The sequence below is a fragment of the Mobula birostris genome, chromosome 13, assembly GCF_030028105.1.
Source record: "Mobula birostris isolate sMobBir1 chromosome 13, sMobBir1.hap1, whole genome shotgun sequence".
NCBI lineage: Eukaryota > Metazoa > Chordata > Chondrichthyes > Myliobatiformes > Myliobatidae > Mobula > Mobula birostris.
Genome location: NC_092382.1, coordinates 25,298,997 through 25,323,603, shown reverse-complemented (window position 1 = coordinate 25,323,603; position 24,607 = coordinate 25,298,997). Strand labels below are relative to the sequence as shown.

At 45.4% G+C, this 24,607-nt stretch overlaps 2 protein-coding genes across 6 annotated transcripts in view; one reads left to right on the top strand and one right to left on the bottom strand.

Moving 5' to 3' along the window:
- LOC140208601 (uncharacterized) overlaps positions 1–16,418 on the bottom strand; it is a 397,399-nt gene extending 380,981 nt beyond the window's left edge. The window contains exons 1-4 of one of the 5 annotated variants that reach the window (XR_011888835.1): positions 16,285–16,418; positions 12,846–13,014; positions 6,432–6,855; positions 431–4,251 (exon numbers count right to left, since the gene is read on the bottom strand). The gene's annotated coding sequence lies outside the window, so the exon portion shown is untranslated. Of the gene's footprint in view, positions 1–430; positions 4,252–6,431; positions 6,856–12,845; positions 14,409–16,093; positions 16,249–16,284 lie in introns of those variants that run through there. The other 4 variants (XR_011888836.1, XM_072277397.1, XM_072277399.1 and 1 more) reach the window with 4 other exon arrangements.
- Positions 1–24,542, top strand: part of LOC140208589 (uncharacterized) — a 180,454-nt gene extending 155,912 nt beyond the window's left edge. The window contains 3 exon segments of the mRNA XM_072277367.1: positions 249–573; positions 23,357–23,787; positions 24,125–24,542. Coding sequence (XP_072133468.1) covers positions 249–573; positions 23,357–23,787; positions 24,125–24,299 — 931 coding nt within the window. The 3' untranslated portion in view covers positions 24,300–24,542.
- The last annotated feature ends 65 nt before the right edge of the window (positions 24,543–24,607 follow it).

The window sequence follows — 24,607 nt, the reverse complement described above, 5'->3', positions numbered from 1 at the left end:
TTCGCCTGTTCAGAGTGTGGGAAGGGATTCACACAGTTAGCTAACCTACAAGAACACCGGTCAGTTCACACTGGGAAGCGGCCGTTCACCTGCGCAGTGTGTGGGAAGCGATTCACTCGTTCATCTGATCTACAGATACACCAGCGAGTTCACACTGGGGAGAAACCATTCACTTGCTCAGTCTGTGGGAAGGGATTCACTTGGTCATCTCTTCTACAGATACACCAGCAAGTTCACACTAGGGTGAGACCATTCACCTGCTCAGACTGTGGGAAGGGATTCACTTGCTCATCCCAACTGAAGGTACATCAGCGAGTTCACACTGGGGAGAGGCCGTTCACCTGTTCAGACTGTGGGAAGGGATTCACTTTGTCATCTCACCTACTGAGACACCAGTCAGTTCACACTGGGGAGAGGCCATTCACCTGCTCAGTCTGTGGGAAGGAATTCACTCGGTCATCTCAACTACAGAGACACCAGTCAGTTCACACTGGGGAGAGGCCATTCACCTGCTCAGTGTGTGGGAAGGGATTCACTCAGTCATCTCATCTGCAGAGACACCAGCAAGTTCACATCAGGTAGAGGCCGATCACCTTCTCAGATTGTGGGAAGGGATTCACTCGGTCATCTTGCCCACTGACACACCGGTCAATTCACACTAGGGAGAGGCCATTCACCTGCTCAGACTTTGGAAAGAGATTCTGTCAGCTACATCAACCAAATGTGCATCACTGAGTTCACACTGGGGAGAGGCCGTTCACCTGCTGTGAATGTGGGAAGCGATTCACTCACTTATCTAATTTTATGAAACTTTCGCTTCGGCTAGCAGCTTAATATAGGGGGTGGTAGCCCCCCAGCCCGGCCAAACTTAAGAAATCTCGTTTGGGTGGATGCTGCACGATGTGTCCTCTGTTACAAATCAGTACCCCAAAATAACAAGCAGTACACAATATGTGATTAAATAATTGAGAATTATAATTCTTATTTTGACTATAGGGTTAGTAAAGAAAACAAAAAAAAGAAAAAGGGCCCACTCTCTCCATTTGCGTCTTCTCATCTCTCACCGGCAAAATACAGCGAAAATCTCCCTTCCAGACTCACAAGAAAGAACAACATTTCTGCCATTGGATAACCCCGCGCTCCAAAACCCTATTATGTCTATTCGTAACCTAATCATTGCTGCTACAGAGAAACCATTACCTCAGCAGTGAAACATTGCAGAGAGGCCATTCCATGAGCAGTGAAACCTTACAGCATGTTACACTTGTGACACCCTACCGGGTTCACACTGGGGAGAATGTTTCAATAAGCTGCATGCTGGATATTTGTCCATCACCGTTGCTGAATGCAGTTTCGAGAGTGACTGTCGGTGCTGAACTCTGCAATTATTGCTGCTGCTCACCACACCCAGTCTGCACCCTGGTCACTGGGCATGGGAGGAGTTTCTTCTGCTGCACAATCACCTTTAATGGGACTGGAATTTAATATTCTGGATCTTAGACAAATAAATCAGTTCTGTTTTAAACTCTGTCTTGGGTACTTAGTGAATTTATAACACAATTAGTGTACTGCAGAGAGTCAACTCAGGCCGGCTGGACACTGCCAGTGATTCAGTTCCACGACAGCCCTTTTAAATCCTCCCCTGTTGTTCAACTCTCTCTCCCCCCTTGTGGGATGGGTTCCAAACAGTCACCACTCTGAGGGATTTTTTTGTTTTTTTTATTAAGTGCAATCGTGAACAAGAGCCAGATCAGAAATGCTGATCAAGTCAACTTGTTCCCAAAGAGAACTCTGATAGGCCAATTAGAAGGTTCACTGCTGCTCAGCGATAGAATACAAAAAAAATCATATGTACAGGTAAGAAACATTAAAACATAGTAGAAATACTGGAGTCATGATGAAATCTGCTGGAGAGAGACATTTATACACAGGCTGCCCTCCATAATTTAAAGAGATTGAAGGATAAGGTTGCAGGGTGACAGAATGTGGCAGGAGCATTTGGAACTAAAAACTAATCCCTACCGGGAGGAAACAGCACCTGCTCTTTCCGCACTGTTCTCCAGCAGTTTAAGGACTAAGTCCAGCCGGAAGATAACTCACAAGTGCTCTTGAAAGTCAGGTATTAACCCTACTTGCCAACAACCAAGCATTGCCGTCCTGGTCCCCTTCATGATAGCTTAAGAAGCATGTGACTTCCCTCCCAGAGATGATAGGTGTTTGTGCACTCGACTCTTGAAGGCTTGCACCCCATCGTCGCAGATGTTTCCAACCACAGCATCTGGAAGGCTGTTCCAAATTCTGATAGCACTGTGAAGGAAGCTTCTATCCGGTGTGTGGGTTCTCGCATCAGGCATAGAAACAGCCTGAGCAGGCATAGACAATCTTGATCGTCTGGTACGCCGTCTCTCATGAGATGAAGGCAGCATGGTGCGAAGGTCTGCAGGGCTGTGGCTGGTGTGCATTTTGTATATTCTGCATTGTGCATTTTCATCTACACCTATAATCCTGAGAGCCTTTCTTTGATGGAATCAAGCTGGCTGAGGACACTCTGTGAGGCATTCACCCATGATACTTCGTACCTGGGCTTTGTAAACCGTGGCTCTGCCCCCTTTGTCTAATTTGGATGCTATTTTCCACAGAGCTCCAAGCCTTTGTCCAGCCATGTATGAAATAGTGGAAAGGAGTTTATCCCATACCAACTTGCTGTCAATATTAACACAAAGGATTTTGCAGTTCCCAAAATACAGGTCGGGGTTAGATGGATTCCTCTTCCTAGACATCACCATTGCCTTGCACTCAGTAGGCTCAAAGGTGACATTCCAGTTGTCTGCCCAGGCTTTCATCCCGTCAAGATCCCTATTCAGGCCTGCTGTCACTATATTACTCTCTCCTGCTCTAATTGAAGAGGTTTCCCTTGAATTCTCTGCAGATGGAGCAGGGTCAGAAACCAGAGGCAGGTCTGCACGGGGCAAAGTTTGGGGCTCTGGGTGATGGTCGGGGCAAGAACGTATGATGAGGAGAAGGGAATCAGCAGCGGGGCACGGCAATGAATGAAAAGTAGCAACATTTGGAAGTTGACTGGCAGCGAAAGTCTTTCGGTTTTCTGACTGATGACACAAACAATACCCGTGGTGATGTGCTCCACTGATTGAGGAACATCTGTTGGTTGGGAATGGTTTTATTTATTGAGGGAGTTGTTCCTGCTTGTATTGATTGTCACATAATTTGTAATATTTTGACTGTAAAACTGGATCAGGCTTGAATTTATGGTGCCTTGATAGAGGGCATTCATGAGTTTGTATTTTAAAGCAAGATTTTGGTGAATGATATATACCACTTGATTGTACTTTTGTAAGTAATCAGTTTGAGTTAAACTGCTACAGGATTGTGTCTGGTTTCTCTAGGCATTTTCTGCACTTACTGCTTTGTTTGTATCTCATGTATTTTTGATTTTTTTTTTCTTTCCTTTTGTTAACCACCTTGTCCTGTATTTCTGCAAGGAAGCCCCCCTGTGTCTGGGAAGAGGTCTCCAACTCTCAGTCAGGTGCTCGATGCTTCCTTGTCAACATCTCATCTGTTCAGATCGTTGGGATTTCTCCCATGGAGGGTCGTACTCATTCCACTGGTTAATGTTTTCTTCCCTAGTGATGATTCATTTTTCTGAGTTGGGCTCTCATTTAAGTTTTCTGGTCTGTATTTCTTACCACGGTTGCAGATGCACACATGGAGTGCTGAATCCAGTTCAGTTTTGATGAGAATATATACTTAGAAGTGTTATCTGACTGTTGTGTGGTTTCCTTTTTTTTTCCAAGTGTGTTATTTCTCTTCCTCCTTCTGTCCATGGTAGTGTTAATCTAAGTGGGTTTGAGTGTAAGTAGTCTTTTCTAAAGTTCTTATTTATCTTTGTAAATTTTATTGATTGAAATGGGACCAAGATATTTTTATAAAAAAAAGTCAATGTCGGGATTGATGGAAGTGTTTATTACCTTTGTTGTATTTGTTAACTATTGAGCTCTGTTTGGCAGGTTCTTGTTTAAGCCTTCAACTAAATTTTGTCAAAGGTTTTCCTCACTTTGCACTACTTTCTATTGTCTTTGCTTGTTGATATTCCAGATACGTGGGTACCAAGAGTCCCGATGAAGCGTCTTGTCCCGAAATGTTGATTCCCATCCATAGATGCTGCCTCACATGCCGTGCTCCTCCAGCACTTTGTGTGTAGTTCTCATCAGGGGTGATTCAGAAGTTCATGGCCTAAGGTAGAAGGAGATGAGTTATTAACTTCAAACTTTCTGCATAATCACTCAAAGAGTTGACCTGCATGTGCCTGTAAGGAGAGCTGTATAACTCATCTCCTTCTACCTTAGGCCACAAACTTATCAATCACCCCTGCTGTGGACACTTTCTGGAGGTCCAAGATCCGTTTGCTCCACGACCACTGGACTAACTGTGTAAATGCAGGAGGGGACGATGTTGAAAAAATAAATGTGCTAGGTTCTCTAAAATTGACTCATTCTACTTTTGGCCACAAACTTATCAATCTCATTACAAAGAGGAAGTAGTATTCTAAATGTAAGGTGACAAAACCGTGACTGACAAGAGAAATGAAAGACAACATAAAAAAACAAAGAGAGGACATGGAGCAAAAACTACTAGGAAGCTAGAGGATTCAGAAGCTTTTAAAAACCAGAATGCAACTGAAGTAATTAAGAAGGAAAAGATGGAATACATAGGTGAGCTAGCCAGTAATATTAAAGAGGATACCAAATGTTTGTTCAGGTACATATAAACATGTAAAAGAGAGGCGGAAGTGGATATCGGGCCACTGAAAAATGATGCTGGAGAGGGAGTAATGGGGTGGGATGCAAGGTGATGGCAGATCAACCGAATAAGTTGAATAACTGAATAAACTCACTCTTATCCGTCAAAGACCCTGACAAGAATATGGAATTCCCAGATATCAGTGGTCAGAATGTGTAAAGTTACATTACTCGGGAGAAGGTTCTTGGGAAACAGAGATGGTCTGGAGGTAAATAGGTCACCTGGACCAGATGGTGTACACCCCAGGGATCTGAAAGAGGTGGCTGAAGAGATGTGGAGGCATTAGCAATGATCTTTCGAGAATCAATAAGGAAATTATATCCTAAGAAGTTTTTTCCTTCACTACTCTCCCTCTCCCGGTTTCACCTATCACCTGCCACTTCCTCCACGCTTTTCACCCCCACTCTTCTTCCTCTGACATCTCATCATTCTTTTTCCCCCAGTCCTGATGAAGGGTCTCAGCCTGAAACGTTGACTGTTTACTATTTCCCATATATGCTGCCTGGCCTCCTAGGTTCCTCCAGCATTTTGTGTATGTGTTGCTTGGATTTCCAGCATCCACAGATTTTCTCCTGTTTTTGATAAAACCAAAAGCGGGGTCATATAATATAACAAGAAATTAATGGGAAGTTAGAGGATTGTAAAGCTTTTACATAACCAACAGGAGACAACTAAAAAAAAACACACAGGAGATACAAGATGAAAAATTAAGGTAAGTGAGCCAATAATATCAAGCATCAAAAGTTGTTCAGATTTATAAAGAGTAAAAGAGAGGCAAGAGTTGATATAACGCTGGAAGATGATGCTGGCGAGTTAGTAACAGAGCAAAGGAATATTGGCCATATGTTATTATAAGTGTTTTGTGTCAATCTTCACTGTGTAAGACACTGGCAGTATAAGACAATAAGACATAGGAGCAGAATTAGGCCATTCAGCCCCATCGAGTCTGCTCTGCCGTTCTATCATGGCTGATCCCGGTTCTCACTCAACCCCATGCACCTGCTTCCTCGGCATATCCTGTAATGCCCTGACTGATCAGCAAACTATTAGCTTCTGCCTTGAATGTGGCCACAGACTTGGCCCCCACCACGGTCTGTGTCAGAGAATTCCACAGATTCACTGCTCTGTGATGAAATAAAATCCTCTAAAAGGTCACTCCTCAGTTTTGAGGCTGTGACCTCTGTTATGACTACCCCCACCATATGAAAAGTCCTCTCCTCATCCACCCTATCTAGATCTATCCACATTTGGTGGGTTTCAGTGAGATTTAACTCCCCCACCACCCCCATCTATTCAACATAGGTCAGTGCAGCAGTACGGGCCCAAGGCTGGCAAACGCTCCTCATATCTCAACCGCTTCTTTCACAGAATCATCTTCTTGAATATCCTCCGGACTCTCTCCAATGACAACACACCTTTTCTGAGATCTAGGTCCCCAATATTCTAAATGGAGCCTAAGTGGTGTCTTATAAAGTATCAACATTTTCTCAGGTGAACAGCCTCTCCCCAGTGTGAAATCACTGATGTACCTTCAGTGCAGATGAGACAGTAAATCCCTTCCCACAGTCTGAGCAGGTGAACGGCCTCTCTCCAGTGTGAACTCGCTGATGTACCTTCAGTTTACATGATTTAGTGAATCCCTTCGCACAGTCTGAGCAGGTGAACAGCCGCTCCCCGGTGTGAACTCGCTGGTGAGCCATTAGGTCAGATAACCGAGTGAAACCTTCCCCAAAAATTCAGCAGATGACCAGCCTCTGCTCGATGTGAACTGACTGGTGTGTCCACAGGTGGGAAGACCGACTGAATCCCTTCTCACACACAGAACAGGTGAATGGCCTTGTCCCAGTGTGAACTTGCTGATGTACTTTCAGTTGAAATGACCGACTGAATCCATTCCCACTGTCTGAGCAGATGAATGGGTTCATCCCTTTGTTGACGTACAGCTGGGATTTTCTTTCATCTACTGTCAATTTAAAGTGCCACAGTTTTAAAGCCATGAAAACATTTTCTGCCCAGATGAATGGTTGGTCTGCACAGCTGTTAAAATGAATTAGATGAATATTAGTATTATTTCATGTTCTTATCACACAGTCATAGAAAAGTACAACACAGAAACAGGCCCTTTGGCCCATCTAGTTTGTGTTGAACTATTTAAACTGTCTACCCCTGTACCCCTACCATCCAGGTACCGACACAAACCTCTTCAATGTTGAAAATGAGCTCGCATGCACCAGTTGGGCTGTCTGCTCATTCCACACCTGGACGACCGTCTGTGTGAAAAAAGTTTCCCCTCATGTTCCCCTTAATGTTTCAACGTCACCCTTAACCCATGGCCTCTGGTTGTAATCCCACCCCATCTCAGTGGAGTAAGTCAGCTTGCATTTACCCCATCTATAACCCTCATAATTCTGGTACACCTCCATCAAATCTCCCCTCAATCTTCTACATTCCAAGGAATAACGTCCTGTCCTGTTCAATCTCTCCTTATAACCCAAGTCCTCCAGACCTGGCAACATCCTTGCGAATTTTCTCTGAATTCTTTCAACCTCTTTTACATCTTCCTGTGGGTTAGTGACCAAAACTGTAGACAACACTCAAAATTAGGCCTCACCAATGTCTTGTACAAAGTCAACATAACATCCATCTCCTGTACTCAGTAATTTGGTTTATGAAGGCCAATGTGCCAAAATCTTTCTTTCCATCCGTATCGAACTGAGTCACCACTTTCGGTGAAATATAGACCTGTATTCTCAGATTCATTTCTTCTACAACACTTCCCTGTGCCCGACCAGTCACTGTGTAAGACCAACCCCGGTAGGTCCCACCAAAGTGCAACACTTCGCACTTGTCTGCATTAAATTCCATTTTCCATTTCTCAACCCACTTTTCCAGCTGGTTCAGATCTCACTGCAAGACATGATAGTCTTCCTCGCTGTCCACTACACCACTGATCTTGGTGTCATCTACAACTTTGCTGATCCAGTTAACCACCATATCATCCAGATTACTGATACAGTTGACAAACAACTAGTCACAGGCTTCCAGTCAGAGGGGAAGATCCATCTGCTTCCATACTCTGGTGATGAAGTTTTAAGGGGATTGGGTGACATAAGAAATGATTCTTGGACTCTTGTAAATAAGGGGTTAAAATTTAAGTGTGAAATTATGTGTGCTCTGTTCTGGATAGTGTGCACATTTCTGTTTTGTCCTTCACTGAGGAATCTGCTTGCAGCTTGTTTAGATTAACGACTCACAGATGTCTCTTGGAAACGTTATGTGGAGTTGAGTTCTCATGAGACACAAATTGAACTAAGTTCCCTCCTATGTCTAACAAAAGAGAATAACTGATAAGGATTGGACAGAACATTCATTTGTAATTAAAACCCTGATTTAGTGGACTCTCTTATCTAAGAAATTAAGTTTTGCTCCAACAGACTTGGTGGGAATACCAGTTGAACTAAAGCCCCCTTTGTTTCGCGATTTCTATAAATTGTAACATTTCTGCATGTTAGACAAAGGTTCGTCACGAGCCGCCAGAGGGAGAGGAATTCTGTCTCTCTGACGCTTGGCTCCGAGCTTCTCACCGGCTGAGTTCAAACAAATAAACTGGTGAAAAGGATAAAGTAAAGAACTGTTTGTGGTGTGGTTATTGGTCCAGCGAATTTAAGTTCACACCATAAGAAGTATCCCATCCGGATACTTCACACCTTTGTACGGCTCCTCTCTTCTGTTGACTTCAGGAAACAGCAGAGAACTGTGGACAGAGCTGAGCCTATCACGGAAACAAGCCTCCCCTCCACGGACTCACTCACTCACTCGAGAGACTTTGAACTTTTTACTGAGCCACGGACTATTCTTCATCAAGATATGGTATTGTTGCACTGTTGTAACAATATGTTATAATTATGTGGTTTTGTTAGTTTTTTCAGTCTTGGTCTGTCCTGTGTTTTGTGATATCACACCGGAGGAAATATTGTATTATTTCTTAATGCATGCATTACTAAATGACAATAAAAGAGGACTGTGTGTCTTCATAATCTAATAATCTAATTAAACATTCCCAGAACCCCAGACCAGACATTCTTCATTCTCAACCACCCCTCGGGTCGAAGATAAATGAAAACGACAAAACAGAAAACATACCCCCAGACCTAGGGATATTTTCCATTCTGCTGTTATAAGCAAACTGAATATTCCTCAGCATTATAAGATAGACTCTTGACTTCATAATGTAACTCGATGTGACCTTGCACCATGTCTACCTGCAGTGGATTTTCTCTGTAACCACAATACTTTGTTACACTCTATTAATATTTTATCATAATCTACTGTTGTAATGTGTGGAACTGAGAGGATGGTATGCAAGACAAGATTTTCATTGACCCTCGGTACATGACAATAATAAACGATTCCCCACTTTAATTGTGTGGAGATATTAGACAGACTGAGCTTCTCATCTGGAACTTCTGGAGGGAGATTTCACTGAAGTGTACAAATGTTTGAGAAGCCCAGAAAAACAGAAAAGGCTTCCTCCTTGGAATAATAGGGCTATGTACCTCGAAACATTGGCTGCACTTCGGCAATTTGTAACAGTGGAATGGAGTCAATGTATAAAAAATGCCCACCCACAATGAGAGGACGTGACGGATCTGGATCTCACTCCCTTGTCTGAACGGAAGAAAGATTAAACTGCACAACCGCGAGAAACAAACCCGCAGACGTAAGGAAGTGGATGTGACGTCAGACACTGGTGTAGCAAACCCATGCATGACATCAGGCATGTGGAGGGGGGAGAGAAGGGGAGGGGATAAGATTTTTGGTTCCATGGCTCTCTTCCAGGGAAGGTGGGACCTGCACAGAAGGGATCACAACAAGACAGAAGGTTCTTTGGAAACTGAAGATCTGAAGGCAGATAAGCCACGTGGATGAGATAGTTTACACCCAGAGTTCTGAAAGAGGTGGCTGGAGAGATTGTGGAGGCATTAGTAATGATCCTTCAAGAATCACTAAATTCAGGAATGGTTCTGGAAGACTGGAATATTGCAAATGTTACTCCACTCCTCAAGAAGGGTAAAAGACAGAAGAAAGGAAACTATAGGCCAGTGGTTAGGAAGATGTTGGATTCGATTGTTCAGGATGTGAGTTCGGGGGACTTGGAGGCACAACATAAAATAGGCCGGAGTCAGCATTGTTTCCTCAAGGGAAAATCTTTCCTGATAAATTTGTTGGAATGCTTTGAAGAAATAATAAGCAGGGTAGACAAAGGAGAATTGGTTGATGTCACGTACTTGGATTTTCAGGCCTTTGACAAGGTGCCACACACGAGGCTCCTTAACGAGCTCTGAGTTATTACAGGAAAATGTAGTGGCTGATTGGCAGGAGGAAACGAGTGGGAATACAGACAGCCTTTTCTGGCTGGCTACCAGTTTCTAGTGGAGTTCCACAGGGGTCTATGTTGTGAACAATTTTTTTCATGTTACATGCCAATGATTTGGATGATGGAACTGTTGGCTTTGTTGCAAAGTTTTCAGGTGATGTTAAGATAGGTGGAAGGACAGGTTGTTTTGGGGAAGTAGTGAGGGTACAGAAAGATGAGGAAAATGGGCAAGGAAAGGAATGATAGAATACCGTGTTGGGAGTTGCATGATTATACACTTTGCTAGAAGAAATGAAAGGGTTGACTATTTTCTAAATGGAGAGAATGTACAAAGAAATCTGAGTGCAAATGGAGTTGGGAGTCCTTGTGCAGGATTCACTAAGGGATAATTTGTGGGTCGAGTCTGTGGTGAGGAAAGCAAGTACGATTTTCACATTCAGTTCAAGGAGACTAAAATATAAAAGTGAGGATGTAATGTTGAGACTTTATAAAGCTCTTGGATTATTCTCAGCAGTTTTGGGCCCCTCATCTCAGAAAGGATGTGCTGACACTGGAGAGAGTTCAAAGCAGGTTTAAGGAAAAGAGTGCAGGATTGAATGGCCTGTCATATGAAGAGCATTTGATGGCTCTGGACCTGTATTCAGAGGAATGAAGGATGATTTCATTGAATCCTATCGAATGGTGAATGGCCTTGATCGAGTGGATGTGGAGAGGATGTTTCCAGTATTGGGAGAGTCCACGATCAGAGGACGCAGCCTCAGATTAAAGGGGGTAGAGGGGTGTCCTTTTACAAAGGAGATGAGGGAGAATTCTTTAGCCAGAGAGTGGTGAATCTGTGGAATCCTTTGCCACGGGCAGCTGTGAAGGCCAGGTATTTATGGATATCAAAGGCAGAGGTTGCTAGATTCCTGATTGATGACGATTTACGGGGAGGAAGGAAGGAGACTGGGACAGAGGAAAATTGGAACAGCTATGATTTAACGTCAGAGCAGGAGCGATGGACCAAATGGCCTAATTTTGCTCCTACAGTGTATTTTATGGTTTTATGCAGGGGCAACAGAATGACGTCACATGTGGGAGAGAGTTTGTATTCAAAAACTGTTTAATGGACGTTTTTTATGATATCGGGGGTGAACAAAGGAAACTTGACGGTTTTCATCAATGAATCCAACGTTGTGTGATTTAAAGTCCCCTGCAAGATACCCTACTCTGCCATGTTGTCCGTAGAGTGGGCGGTGTGGTGCTTGTCTCGAGTCGGGTCACAAAACCCCAACGTTTCTGAGGAGGACTTTCCAGGGTGATCAGGTCTGGGGTGGTTCAGTCAGTGCAGTGTCTCATTGTCTAGTATTTTCAGAAACAACAGTTTTACTGATATAAACCGGAATTGCCAGCAGGGTAAAGACAGGTTTGTATCAGTTAACAGAAGACCCCTCGTCCCTGCAGTCCTTGTCTCCCGGCAATTTAAACACCCCGACAGTGTAGGTACCCCTTCCTCTAAAGTGAGTGAATCATTCAGATAGCTGATCGCTGAGAGGAATTATATTTGTTGGTCGTTGAAGTTGGTCCAGATTTGGCTGGATGGAGTTAATGCAGAGTTCGGGGGGTGTCACAGTGAAAGAACCGGACAGCCAAATCCTCTACGTTGTCCCTCCGACCTCCGGCCACTGGTGGCGCCGCGGGGACCTCCTGCGAATCACAGCACAGGGCCGACCCCAGCTGTTACCGGCGGTTCTCCTGGCTGGGCCGCGATGAGGAAGGGTCTGATCTTGGGTTGGTGTAAATCGAGGGGCGGTTGCAGTGGGAAAGGGCCGGGACCGAGCCGGACAGCTGGGCAGTCTGGGCCGGGAATGTCGGATCAGTTAGTTGTGGTTTCCCAGGCTGTGAGAGTGGATGTGGGTGACGTGGATCTGTTTACGTGTACGGGTGTGGGGTAAATGGTGGGAAAGTTGTGGGGCTACTGGCGGGGTGGAGGGAGGTTGGGGATGTGTGGGTTATCAGACACAGTGTGACCTGGGAGGAGTGGTCCTAGGGCAGATTAAGTTGGAAGCAAGGGAGGATCTGGTCCGTTGCATCAGACAGCTTTCAGGAAGAAACAAATCTCTCTTTATATTAATCACTGTCTAATCTTGCTGCTAACATTGTGTTTGTCACAGAGCCCAGAGTCTGGGAACAGCTAGATGGCAGGAAGCAGATGGTGATGATGGGAGGCTGTTTATTGGAGTCCAGGCCCGTGCCTCGTGGAGTTCCCCAGGGTTACACCCATTGCTACATGTCATCTAAATCAATAATCTGGTTGAGAATGTACAGGGTATGGGGAGTGAGTTTGCAGCAAGTAATGTCAAACAATTACTTCTTTTTGCCAGATAGTAATATAAACACCCCTCTTTCTCTCTCCACACTCAGAACAGACCAAAAGCTACTTCAGAAGATGCAAGTTCTTCAAATGAGCAAACACTGAGGGAATGTGAGTGAGTTTAAAGAGCTGGGATACTGACAGTACATTACCAGACCTGGAGTGATTGCAACTGGGTCTGACAGAGGCATAACTGCTATTTCTGGGCACATTCAGTCTCACCACAACTATTCCCTACCTTAGTTTGTACAGATATGTAATGTCTGATGGACCAGTGTTTTAGTAAATGAGACTCACCAAACTTGCTCCGGACTGAATCAATGGAAACCCTGAGTCTGAAGGGTTCTCTCCAGTTGGTGCTCTCAGTCCTCGGGCTGGGTCACTTGCTGCTGTTCCCTCATCTTCAGTCGTGGTTTTCTTCCAGTTGTGAGCTTTTCTTCCAATAAATCTCTCACTGCAGGTCTAACTTTAACATGAAAGATAATGAAGCACGTTAACAATACAAACGAGAACAAAATATTTCTGCTCACTGAAATCTAAACATTGAAGACAAATATAATGATCCCAGTGAACAAATCTGTAACTGCCCCTGACACGTCACAAAATCTAATAAGGGATAGGAAGGAGTCATCGTTCAGTCACGGTAAGATATAAGATGCAGGAACAGAATTAGGTGATTCGATCCATCGAGTCTGCTCCAGCACTCAACTGAGATTTATTCCAATACCATATTCCTGCCTTCCTCCTGTAACCCTGAAGCTACTTTGCAATCATGAATATATTAATCTCTGCCCTAAATATACCCAAATCACAGCCTCCAACCACCCTCTGTGGCAACAAATTCCACAGATCAGCCATCTTTTGGCTGAAGAGATTGTTCTCATCTCAGTTTTAAAGGGAAGCGTCTTTATTCTGAGACTGTGCTGTCAGATCACAGACTCTCCGTCTAATGGAAACATCCTCTCCATGTCCACTGTATCCAGGCTTCTCAGCATTCAGTAGGTTTACTTAACCACCTCCCCTTTCACCACCCCGTCTGAACTCCAGTGAGCACAGCCCCATAACCATCAAATGCTCCTCATACGTAAAGCTGATCATTCCTGAGATTATTCATGTGAACCTTGTCAGCAACAACTGCACTGAACACATTCCCAAGTACAACAGACAATCAGGAAATGTAAACCATCCCAGAGTGAATTTAATAAAAAGAAACTGGAATCACCAGAGTCGCTCAACAGGAAAGGAACTGCTGTGGGGAGAGAAACAAATTTAACGATTCAGGTTCACAATCTTCTGTCAGAATGGATTCAGAATTTAGTGCAGATCTCCAGCAACTTGAGTTTCTGTTTGATTTCCGCTGTCTGACAGACAGGTGACAGCGTGGAGGAATTTCCAAACACAGTTCGAACACTGAACCCCCCAGATCTATTTCTGCTGGTGCAAACACGGAACAGCCCATTTAATCACAGCCTCTCCTTGTGAGGGATGGAATACAAACTCATTCTCTCCTCAGATTAACAGCATTGCTTCCAGAGGAACTCCAGAAACAAACATTTGATCCCAGACCAGAAATACTGGCTCAATACCTCACAAACCCGGGCAGCTTGATCCCCGGGTCCATTTTACTTGGATCTAAACAGGGGTGCAGTGCTGCCGGAGCTCACCGGGGCACCACTCCGGCACCTCGGTAAAAAAACGTCAAAATGAACAAGCGGGGAATTTAACAGCGGCCGCATATTAAATAGGGGGAATTTTACAGAGGCGGGGGTTTGGGATAGGGAGTGGTGACTGGTGGGGAAAATATCACTAATAACATTAGGATAGGATATTTGATCGTTTTTGGTGAAATCCTGGAGCTGTGACTGTTTTTTATTGAGGTATCTGTGAAGTTCGTCCTGGCTCGACCCGTTGTTTTCCCAGCATGCCCTGCTGTAGCCTCCCTCCATTTCACAGATCCTCCGTCTCTCTCCAGCCGAGGGACGACTGTACACAAGTGTGAGCGTTTTTCTGCTCTTTCCAACGGGTACCATTGCATTCCAGGTAGGAGCTCTATTAAGCAAGGAATGAACATCGAAACCCAGGTTAAAAGCAGAAAATAATGAAAGAAAAAATAACTGCTCGCTTATCTTCAGACTGATTTTGATGAAATATTCAAGGTAACATCCAAAATCCTCTTCTACACCTGGATAAAGTGAATTTAGTTTTTTTTTTCAAACCAAATAGGGAAAAAAAAAAACATTTCTAGGCTATAAGCTAGTTTTACATCATTTCAACTGTCATTAATAGTGGATCAACCCCTTGGCCGAGCTTCACCAACTGTAGTTGATTGGAAAGAGGCTCTTATTCTCTTTGTGTTGATAGGAAAAAGAATGATTTAGTGAGGCAATAAATGAGATGAAACACATTTCCAAACTCCCAAATGGTTGCCCTCCTCCCCTGTTAACATTTATCACTTCCAAATACGATATTTTTTATTCGTATAGATACGATAATAATTTATGTTAAGATTCACGCTTCTTTAACTTTTTATATATTTAAAGACTAAACAGAATCTGTATTAGTCTAACAAGGTAATACCCGACATGTGAGGATATTGTAAGTATCGACACTCACAGATACACTTCCTGTCCAACCATTTCTGTGAGAGAAACGGTACGAGGCAGAGTTGCCAACCTTCCACTTTTGATACTAATATTCAGCAATATTCGTGGCTTTAGCAAAACTTCATTAGACGTTTTTTTTCATACTTGATTACTTGGTTCCAATTTAGGTGGCTAAGAGCGTAAAAAGCTTATTTGCTTTATTTCTGTTATTTTTATACCTGCTTAGGAACACTGCTAAGCGCTGTGGGCCCTGCTGTCTGCTCTGACTCAGTCGTATTAGTAAAGCTACATCTGTGGTGGTCCGTGGATTACTCACTAATACAAAAGTAAATTTTTCTCACTAACAACCCTATGGCTTCTAAGCAAACAATGTTAACTTCTTTCTTCCGTAAACAAGCTGAGGAGTGTAACAAGAATAACGTAGAAGTCATTGATAACAGTAAAACTAACAAAAGCTGTGTTTCGCCTGCATCTCGTTCAAATTTTCTAACCGGCTCCAAATGCAGTTCTGAAAGTAATGGTCCTTCGAAGTCAGGCTTGGATCCCTGTTCAGATGTGTGAGAGGCTATAATCTTGTTAATGTCTTAACTATCACTATATTTGTGTGTACATCAGTCACTGAAAGCAAGCATGCAAGTACAGCAGGCTGTGAGACAGAGTGAGTGAGAGAGAGCCAGACACAGCGACATTATATAATGTCACACCCAATTTGTGTACCTGCTCATTACATCAATGGGACAAGGAAGTTGCCCAGTGCATGAAATGAGCAGGTACACACACTGGGTGTGACATACCAGGGGTGATTGATAGGTTCGTGGTCTAAGGTGGAAGGAGTCAATTTTGAAAACCTGTCAATTTTCAATGATCTGACACAGAAATACCACAACAGTTATTAACTTCAAACTTTCTGCATGATCACTCACAGAGCGGAACTACACGTACATGTAACGACAGCTGTAAACTTCAGGCCTTCTGACTTAGGCCACGAACTTATCAACCACCCCTCGTTCAGCTCCAGCACCTAAAAGATTGTCACTGCACCCCTGCTCCAGCCGTCAGTCAGAGCCCGGGCCCGGACCTTTCCCGATCCACCGGCCCCGATTCACACAAACCCGAGATTTGTTTCCACTCACCGCCGCCCGAACAGGAAACCGCCAACAGCAGCGGCATTCGGCACCGCGCATGCGTTTAGCAGGAGGTTCGCGGCTGCGCCACCAGTGCCCGGAGGTCCATGCAGCTCCACCGGTGGCTGGAGGTCCATGCAGCGCCACCGGTGGCCGGAGGTCCATGCAGCGCCACCGGTGGCCGGAGGTCCATGCAGCGCCACCGGTGACCGGAGGTCCATGCAGCGCCATCGATTGCCGGAGGCCGGAGCGACAGCGGAGAGGTCAATCACTAACACGACAAAGTCTGCAGGTCAAAGTTGCTGGTGAACGCAGCAGGCCAGGCAGCATCTCTAGGAAGAGGTACAGTCGACGTTCCAGGCCCAGACCCTTCGTCAGGACGTCGACTGTACCTCTTCCTAGAGATGCTGCCTGGCCTGCTGCGTTCACCAGCAACTTTGATGTGTGTTGCTTGAATTTCCAGCATCTGCAGAATTCCTCGTGTTTAAAGTCTGCAGACGCTGAAAACCCAAAGCAACACAAACAAAATGCTGGTGGAACTCAGCAGGCCGGGCAGCATCTATCGAAAAGAGTCAACAGTCGACGTTTCCAGTTGAACCCTCCTTCAGGACTGAGATGAAATGACGGAAATAGCTGAATAAAATCGGTGCAGGCGAGGAAATGTCTCACTGGAAGATGATAGGTGAAGTCAGGTAGGTGGGAAAGCTCAAGAGCAGAAGAAAATAGAATCTAATAGGAGAGGAGAGTGGAGAATAGGAGAAAAGGATGGAGCAGTGAACCCAGAGAGAAGTGATCAGCAGGTGAGAGGACGTGAAAAGTCAGAGAGGAAGAGAGGGAGTGGGAGGGAGGGGCGAGGGAGAGATTTGTTCACCGGAAGGAGAAATCGATATTCATACCATCAGGTTGGGGAGGGGATACTCAGACGGAATATAAGGTGCTGATCCTGGACCCTGAGGGTGACTTCACCTTAGCACAAGAGGAGGCGATGGGTTAACACGCCAGAACGGGAACGGGAATTGGAATAGGAATGAAAATGTTTGGACACCGGGAAGTCCCGCTAGGAGCGGATAGTTCAAAGGTTAATTTATTATCAAGCAGGTATCCGTAAACAACTCTGGAGTTTCTTCTCTTCTCCAGAGAGCCACGAAACAAAGAAAGAACATGAAAGTCGTTCAGAGAGAAAAATCAAACTCCCAGCCCACCCCTACATCAAAAAGAAATGCATCCCGATCATCAACCCCCAAAACCCACCACTCCCGCACAAAAGGAAACACTAACATCGACCCCCCCCCAAAAAAAACAACCCGACCCCGCACAACTGCGGAGGGTCTGGTGTCACCAGTGTCGAGGCGGCCGCATCGGGAGCAGCGGACACAACGGGCGACCCCGGAAGATTCACAGGTGAAGTGTCGCCTCACCTGGAAGGATGTTTGGACAACGGAGAGAGTTCGGCCGTCCGGCCCTTTCACTGTGACACCCCGAACTCCACATCAAATCCGTCCAAACCAATCTGGGTGAACTTTAATGACCAATAAATATAATTCCTCTCAGTGATCAGCTGTCTGAGTGATCCCCTGACTCTGAGAGGAAGGGGTGTCTATGGTCCACATTGTCAGGGTGTTGAGTTTACCAGGAGACAGAGACTGCAGGGACGAGAGGTTTTCTGTTGACTAATACACTGTGTGTGGACCCCGCTGGCAATTCTGGTGTTGTGACCCGAATCGAGACAAACACCAGGCTGCCCACTCCACCAACAACACGGCACAGCCGGACACATAACAGGGGACTTTACATCTCACAACACTGGATTCAGTGATGAAACCCGTGATTAATGTTGTTGTCCCACCGAAATCATCAGAAACGTCCATTCAGGTGTTTTTAAATACGAGCGCTCCCCCACAGGTGACGTCACACAGGTGCACGCACACGCCTGACGTCACACATGGGTTCCCCACACCGGGATCTGTCCTCACGTGCGCCGTGTCTTACGTCACCCGCGCGCTGGAGAGCTCGAGCTTTGTCCGTTCAACGGCTGGGCTACTAATCACGTGACCAGCCCCTCCCCCACCGCTGTCAACAGAAGATACAGGAGCTGCGCTATTCCCATTGGTGCGAAGCGACGTCAATCTCTGGTTACAACCAATAGCGGAGGTGGACCAGCTGAGAGGGCGTTACCCCGCTGAATCCGTCTCCCGAACTTTCCGTCACGGCGGGACAACCGTCAAAGTAAATGTCCGCTTTCTGATTTATTTCCATTTCCCTCCGAGGGAACAAAATCTTTGACATCAGCTGTTGAGAAAATCACCTTTGTTCTACCCCCATGTGAGATGAGGAGAGGTGAGGTACACCCCAGGTGCGGGACACGGGAAACTGGGTGAGAGTCGGGAAGGGGAATGAGGTGAAATGGCCATCGCAGAGTAATCTTGTGTCCGTCCCGCACAACAACAGGTGGACCCACTTTAGACACTGTCGGGGCGATCACTGACAGAGGAAAGTCAAAGGGGTGAGAGGGGACTAATATCCCAGTGGTGAGGCTCGCTAGTGCGAGTGTGGGGAGAGGGTGATGTGGTTCAAATAAGTTGTAGGGGGAATGGGAGCCAGAATGACAGAACAGATAGTGGGGAGGGTGAATTGACTTTATTACATACATCCTTCATATACATGAGGAGTAGAAATCTTTACATTATGTCTCCGTCTAAATGTGCAATGTGTAATTTATAGTCATTTATAATAAATAGTTTGTACATAGGACAGTCAATATACCATAGAAATGCAATTGTATCAGCATGAATTAATCAGTCTGACGGCCTGGTGGAAGATGATGTCCCGGAGCCTGTTGGTCCTTTTGCTGTGGTACCGTTTCCTGGATGGGAGCAGCAGGAACAGTTTGTGGTTGTGGTGACTCGGGTCCCCAATATCCTTCGGGCCCTTTTTACACACCTGTCTCTGTAAATGTCCTGAATAGTGGGAAGTTCACATCTACAGATGTGCTGGGCTGTCCGCACCACTCTCTGCAGGTTCCTGTGATTAAGGGAAGTACAGTTCCCATACCAGGCAGTGATGCAGCTGGTCAGGATGCTCTCAATTGTGTCCCTGTAGAAAGTTTTTAGGATTTTGGGCCCCATCCCCAATTTCTTCAACCGTCTGAGGTGAAAGAGCTGCTGTGCTTTTTTTTTAAAATTTCTTATGTGTTCTCCTGCATTTCTTATACTCCATAAGAACCTGCCTGCCTATCCCTGTTCTGCAGCTCCATTTTGTGCTTCCCCAGGGTCTCAATATCTCTTGAAAACCAAGGTTCCCTACAGTCTCTATCTTTACCTTTTATTCTGACAAACACACACCCGCTTTGTACTTTGAAAACTTCACTTTGAAGGCCTCCCATTTACCAAGCACACCTTTTCCATAAAGCAGCCTGTCCCAGTCCACAGTTGCCAGATCCTATTATCTTAATTCCAGGTGTTGATCCATGCCCTGAACACATCTGCCTTTCCTACGCTGCTCCTTGTATTGAAATATACAAGATTGAGCATATTTACTGCACCATGCTCAACGTTTCTCATTCCTGAATTTGTCTGAGGACTGAACAACATCTGTCTCCATAACCCCTCCACTATCTGTTCTGTTATTCAGGCTCCCATTCCCCCTGCAACTTTAGTTTAACCCCCCCCCTCTACCCCCACCTCCCACCATGCAGCTCCATCACCCCTTTGGCTTTCCTCCCCCAGATCAATAAAAAGGAGGTGCATACCAGGTACAGGCAGATAGGAACAAATGGGGTACTTATGAGATACAGGAAATTCAAGTGAACACTTATGAAAGAAATAAAAGAAGACATCAGGTTGCCCCAGCAGACAAGGTGAAGGAGAATGCTCATGGATTCTGCAGGTATGTTGAGTGTGAAAAGATTGCAAGGGAAAAATTAATACTCTGCAAGATCAGAATGGTAATCCATATGACGAGACAAAATAGATGTGGGAGATTTTTTGCTCAGGAGATGGACACAGAGTCTATAGAAGTGAGGCAAAGCAGCATCAACTTCATGGACCCTGTACAGATTACAGAGATGGAGGAGTTTACTGTCTGAAGGCAAATTAGCGTAGATCAATCCCCAGGGCCTGACAAGTTGTTCCCTAGGACCCTGCGGCAGACAAGTGCAGAAATTGTCGGGGCACAAGCACAGATATTTAAATCATTCTGAGTGACAGGTGAGGTACTGGAGGATTGGAGAACAGCCAATGTTGTTCCACTGTTCAAGAGAGGCTCTAAAAATAAACTAGGAAATTATACATTGTGAGCCTGACATCAGTAGTGGGAAAGTTATTGGAATGTGTGTGCCAGTAGGAAGTTCTTTGGATTTGGGGCCCCATCCCAAGCTTCTGGTGGAAGAGGTGCTGTTGTGCTCTTTTCACAACACAGCCGGTATGTACAGACCATGTGAGATCCTCGGTGATGTTTATGCCGAGGAACTTAAAGCTGTTCACCCTCTCAACCCCAGATCCATTGATGTCAATAGGGGTTAGCCTGTCTCCATTCCTCCTGTCGTCCATAATCAGCTCCTTTGTTTTTGTGACAATGAGGGAGAGTTTGTTTTCTTGACACCAGTCAGATGTTGTTCAGACCTCAGACAGAGTCAGCAATCAAATGGTTGAGCATGGTGCGATGAATGTGCTGAGCTGTGTATATCACAATGCAAGAAGCATCGTAGGAAAGCCAAATGAGCTCAGGACAGGGAATTATGATATTGCAGCCATTATTGGGACTTGTTTGCACCCGACGGTCTGAGGGATTTTGAGGGACAAATTTGTGGAGAGATCGCAGACCATGCTAAGAAACAAAGGTTGATTCAGTAAATGATTTTAACTTTCCATATATTGACAGGGACTCCCATACTGTAAAAGGACTAGCTGGGGTAGAGTTTGTCAAATGTGCCCTTAATCAGTACGTAGAATTCCCGACGTAGAAGTGTGCAATAAGCTGTTAGGAAATGATCCAGGGCTGGTGACAGAATTTAGTGATCATAATGTTATGAGATTCAAAGTAAATATGGAAAAAGAGTGGTCTGGACCATGGGTTGAGATTCTAACTTGCAGAAAGTTCAATTTTAATGGTTTCAGAAAGGATCTGACAAGTGTGGTTTGGGACAGGCTGTTTTCTGGCAAAGGAGTACTTGGTAAGTGGGAGGCCTACAGAATTGAAATTTTGATGGTGCAGAGATTGTACGTGCCTGCCAAAATAAAAGTTAAAAGGTTACTGGTGCAGGGAACCTTGGTTTTCAAGAGATACTGAGGCCCCAGGTATCTTGTTCCTCTAAATGCCTCAGACTATCGGGTGCAACCAAGACTGTTAAATGACTACAATATCATAATTCCACCCCCGAGGTCATCCATCTTTTTTTTAGTCATTTTCTGTTGGTTTCTAAAAGCTTCCCAATAGTTTTTGCTCTTTTGTTTGCCCTCTCCTTGGCTTTTATGTTGGCTTTGGCTTCTCATTTCATCCACAGTTGTGTCCTTCCGCCTTTCTACTGCTTCCACTTCTTTGGGATGTATCGATCACTCAGCTCCCGAATTGCTCCCAGAAACTCCAGCCATTGCTGCTTCATTCTCTCTCCTACCTTTTCCCTTCCAAACAAGTTTGGCCATCTTCTCTGTCATAGAAACATGGAGAAGTTCAGTACGGAGACAGGATATTTGGCTCATCTAGTCAAAGCTGAAAGAACATTTAATCTGTCTAATGAAACTAACAGCACCGGGACCATCGCCCTCCATACCCCTACCATCCAGGCTCCCATCCAAACTTCTTTTAAATGGTGAAACTGAGCTGATATTCACCAGTTGTGCATTCCATACTCTCATGGCCATTTCAGTAAAGAGCTTTTCCAAATGTTTCCGATAAATTTTATTCTTCCCCACTGACCCATGACCTCTGGTTGTTATCCCACCCAACCTCAGTGGAAAAAGCTACTCGCATTTGCTCTATCTATACCCTCAAAATTTTGTATACTTCTACCAAATCCTCAAAGCAATGTATAATTTCTTGTTTATGTTTGGAGCCTTTTTTGGTGTATAAGATGATGAGAGCATTGATCGTGTGGATAGCCAGAGGTTTATTCCCAGGGCTGAAATGGCTAACACGAGGGGGCATAGATTAAGGTGCTTGGAAATAGAAACCTAGGGGATCCCAGGGGTAAGTTTTTTACCCAGAGAGTGGTGGGTGCATGGAATGCGCTGCCGGCTATTTGTGTGAGTATTTCAGTTACTGTGGGGCCAGGAACCCATGCAGCTCAGTGGGAACAGGGAATAATACCAATGGACAGAGTCAAACTGAGCAAGGTCACAGATTGGAGATGGCAGAAATGCCCCATTCTTATAGAGACAGAAAGAGCATCAGAGAGTTTGATGGTCACTCCAGATTCCAGCTCTGTGCCCTGTTACAAGATGATTTCTCTCTCCAACTTGTGTTGAACTTCACTGTAACAATATGATGCCAGAATAGACCTTGACAACTCAAGTGACCTCATCTGAAAGGTTGTCCAACACTGATTGATGGATTTTGTAAATCTTTTTTTACAGGTTAAAAATGACAAGGAATTTGTCTACTGGAATCTCGAACACAACACGCCAGTTTTGCTGTCTCTGTCCAGATATTTAAGAAGTGGAGCAAGGAATTCACTCGACCATCCTTCCTGCTCAGACTGTCGGGAGGGTTTCTCTCGATCATCAGACCGACTGGCATTCCCATCATTTTACACAGGGAGGAACCCATTCATCTGATCAGACAGAGGGAATGGATTCAGCCAGTCCTCTGAACTGAAGGTACATTAGCAAGTTCACACTGGACAAGGCCATTCACCTGTTGCGTGTGTGAGAAGGGATTCAGTCGGTCTTTCCACCTGTAGACACTCCATTCAGTTCACACTGGGCGGAGGCTGGTTATCTGCTGAATTTGTGGGGAAGAATTCACTCGATCATCTGACCTAATGGCTCACCAGTCAGTTCATACTGGGGAGTGGCCATTCATCTGCTCAGACTGTGGGAAGGGATTCACTTGGTCATCCCAACTGAAGGTACATCAGCGAATTCACACTGGAGAGAGGCCGTTCACCTGCTCAGACTGTGGGAAGGGATTCACTTGCTCATCCCCACTGAAGGTACATCAGCGAGTTCACACCGGGGAGAAGCCATTCACCTGCTTGGACTGCGGGAAGGGATTCACTTGCTCATCTAAACTGAAGTTACATCAACGAGTTCACACTGGAGAGAGGCCGTTCACCTGCTCAGACTGTGGGAAGGGATTCACTTGCTCATCCGAACTGAAGGTACATCAGCCAGTTCACACTGGGGAGTGGCCATTCACCTGCTTAGACTGTGGGAAGGGATTCACTCGGTCATCTCAACTGAAGGTACATCAGAGAGTTCACACTGGGGAGAGGCCGTTCACCTGCTCAGACTGTGGGAAGGGATTCACTTGCTCATCTCAACTGAAGGTACATCAGCGAGTTCACACTGGGGAGAGGCCATTCACCTGCTCAGACTGTGGGAAGGGATTCACTCAGTCATCCGACCTACTGTTACACAAGACAGTTCACACTAGGGAGAGGCTGTTCACCTGCCCGGACTGTGGGAAAGGATTCACTCAGTTACCCACCCTAATGGCACACCAGCAAGTTCACACTGGGGAGCGGCCCTTCACCTGCTCGGATTGTGGGAAGGGATTCACTTTGTCATCTCAGTTACTGAGTCACCAGTCAGTTCACACCGGGGAGTGGCCATTCACTTGCTCAGTGTGTGGGAAGGGATGCACTTGCTCATCCCAACTGAAGGTACATCAGCGAGTTCACACCGGGGAGAAGCCATTCACCTGCTCAGACTGTGGGAAGGGATTCACTCGGTCATCTCACCTGCAATCACACCGGTCAGTTCACACTGGGGTGTGGCCATTCATCTGCTCAGTGTGTGAGAAGGGATTCACTCAGTCATCTCAGCTGCAGAGACACCAGCGAGTTCACACTGGATAGAGGCCGATGAGCTGCTCAGACTTTGGGAAGAGATTCTCTCAGCCAAATCAACCAGATTTGCATCATTGAGTTCGCACTGAGGAGAGGCCATTCACCTGCTGTGAATGTGGGAATGGATTCATTCAGTTATCTATCCCTATGACACACTACCAGGTTCACACTGGGGAGTTGCTGTTCACCTGCTGTGAATGTGGAAGCGATTCACTCAGTCATCTTGTCAAATGTAACTATTGCTTCAGCTAGCAGCTTAATATAGGGGGTGATAGCACCCCCCAGCCCAACGAAGCTTAAGAAATCTCATTTGGGTGGATGCTGTGC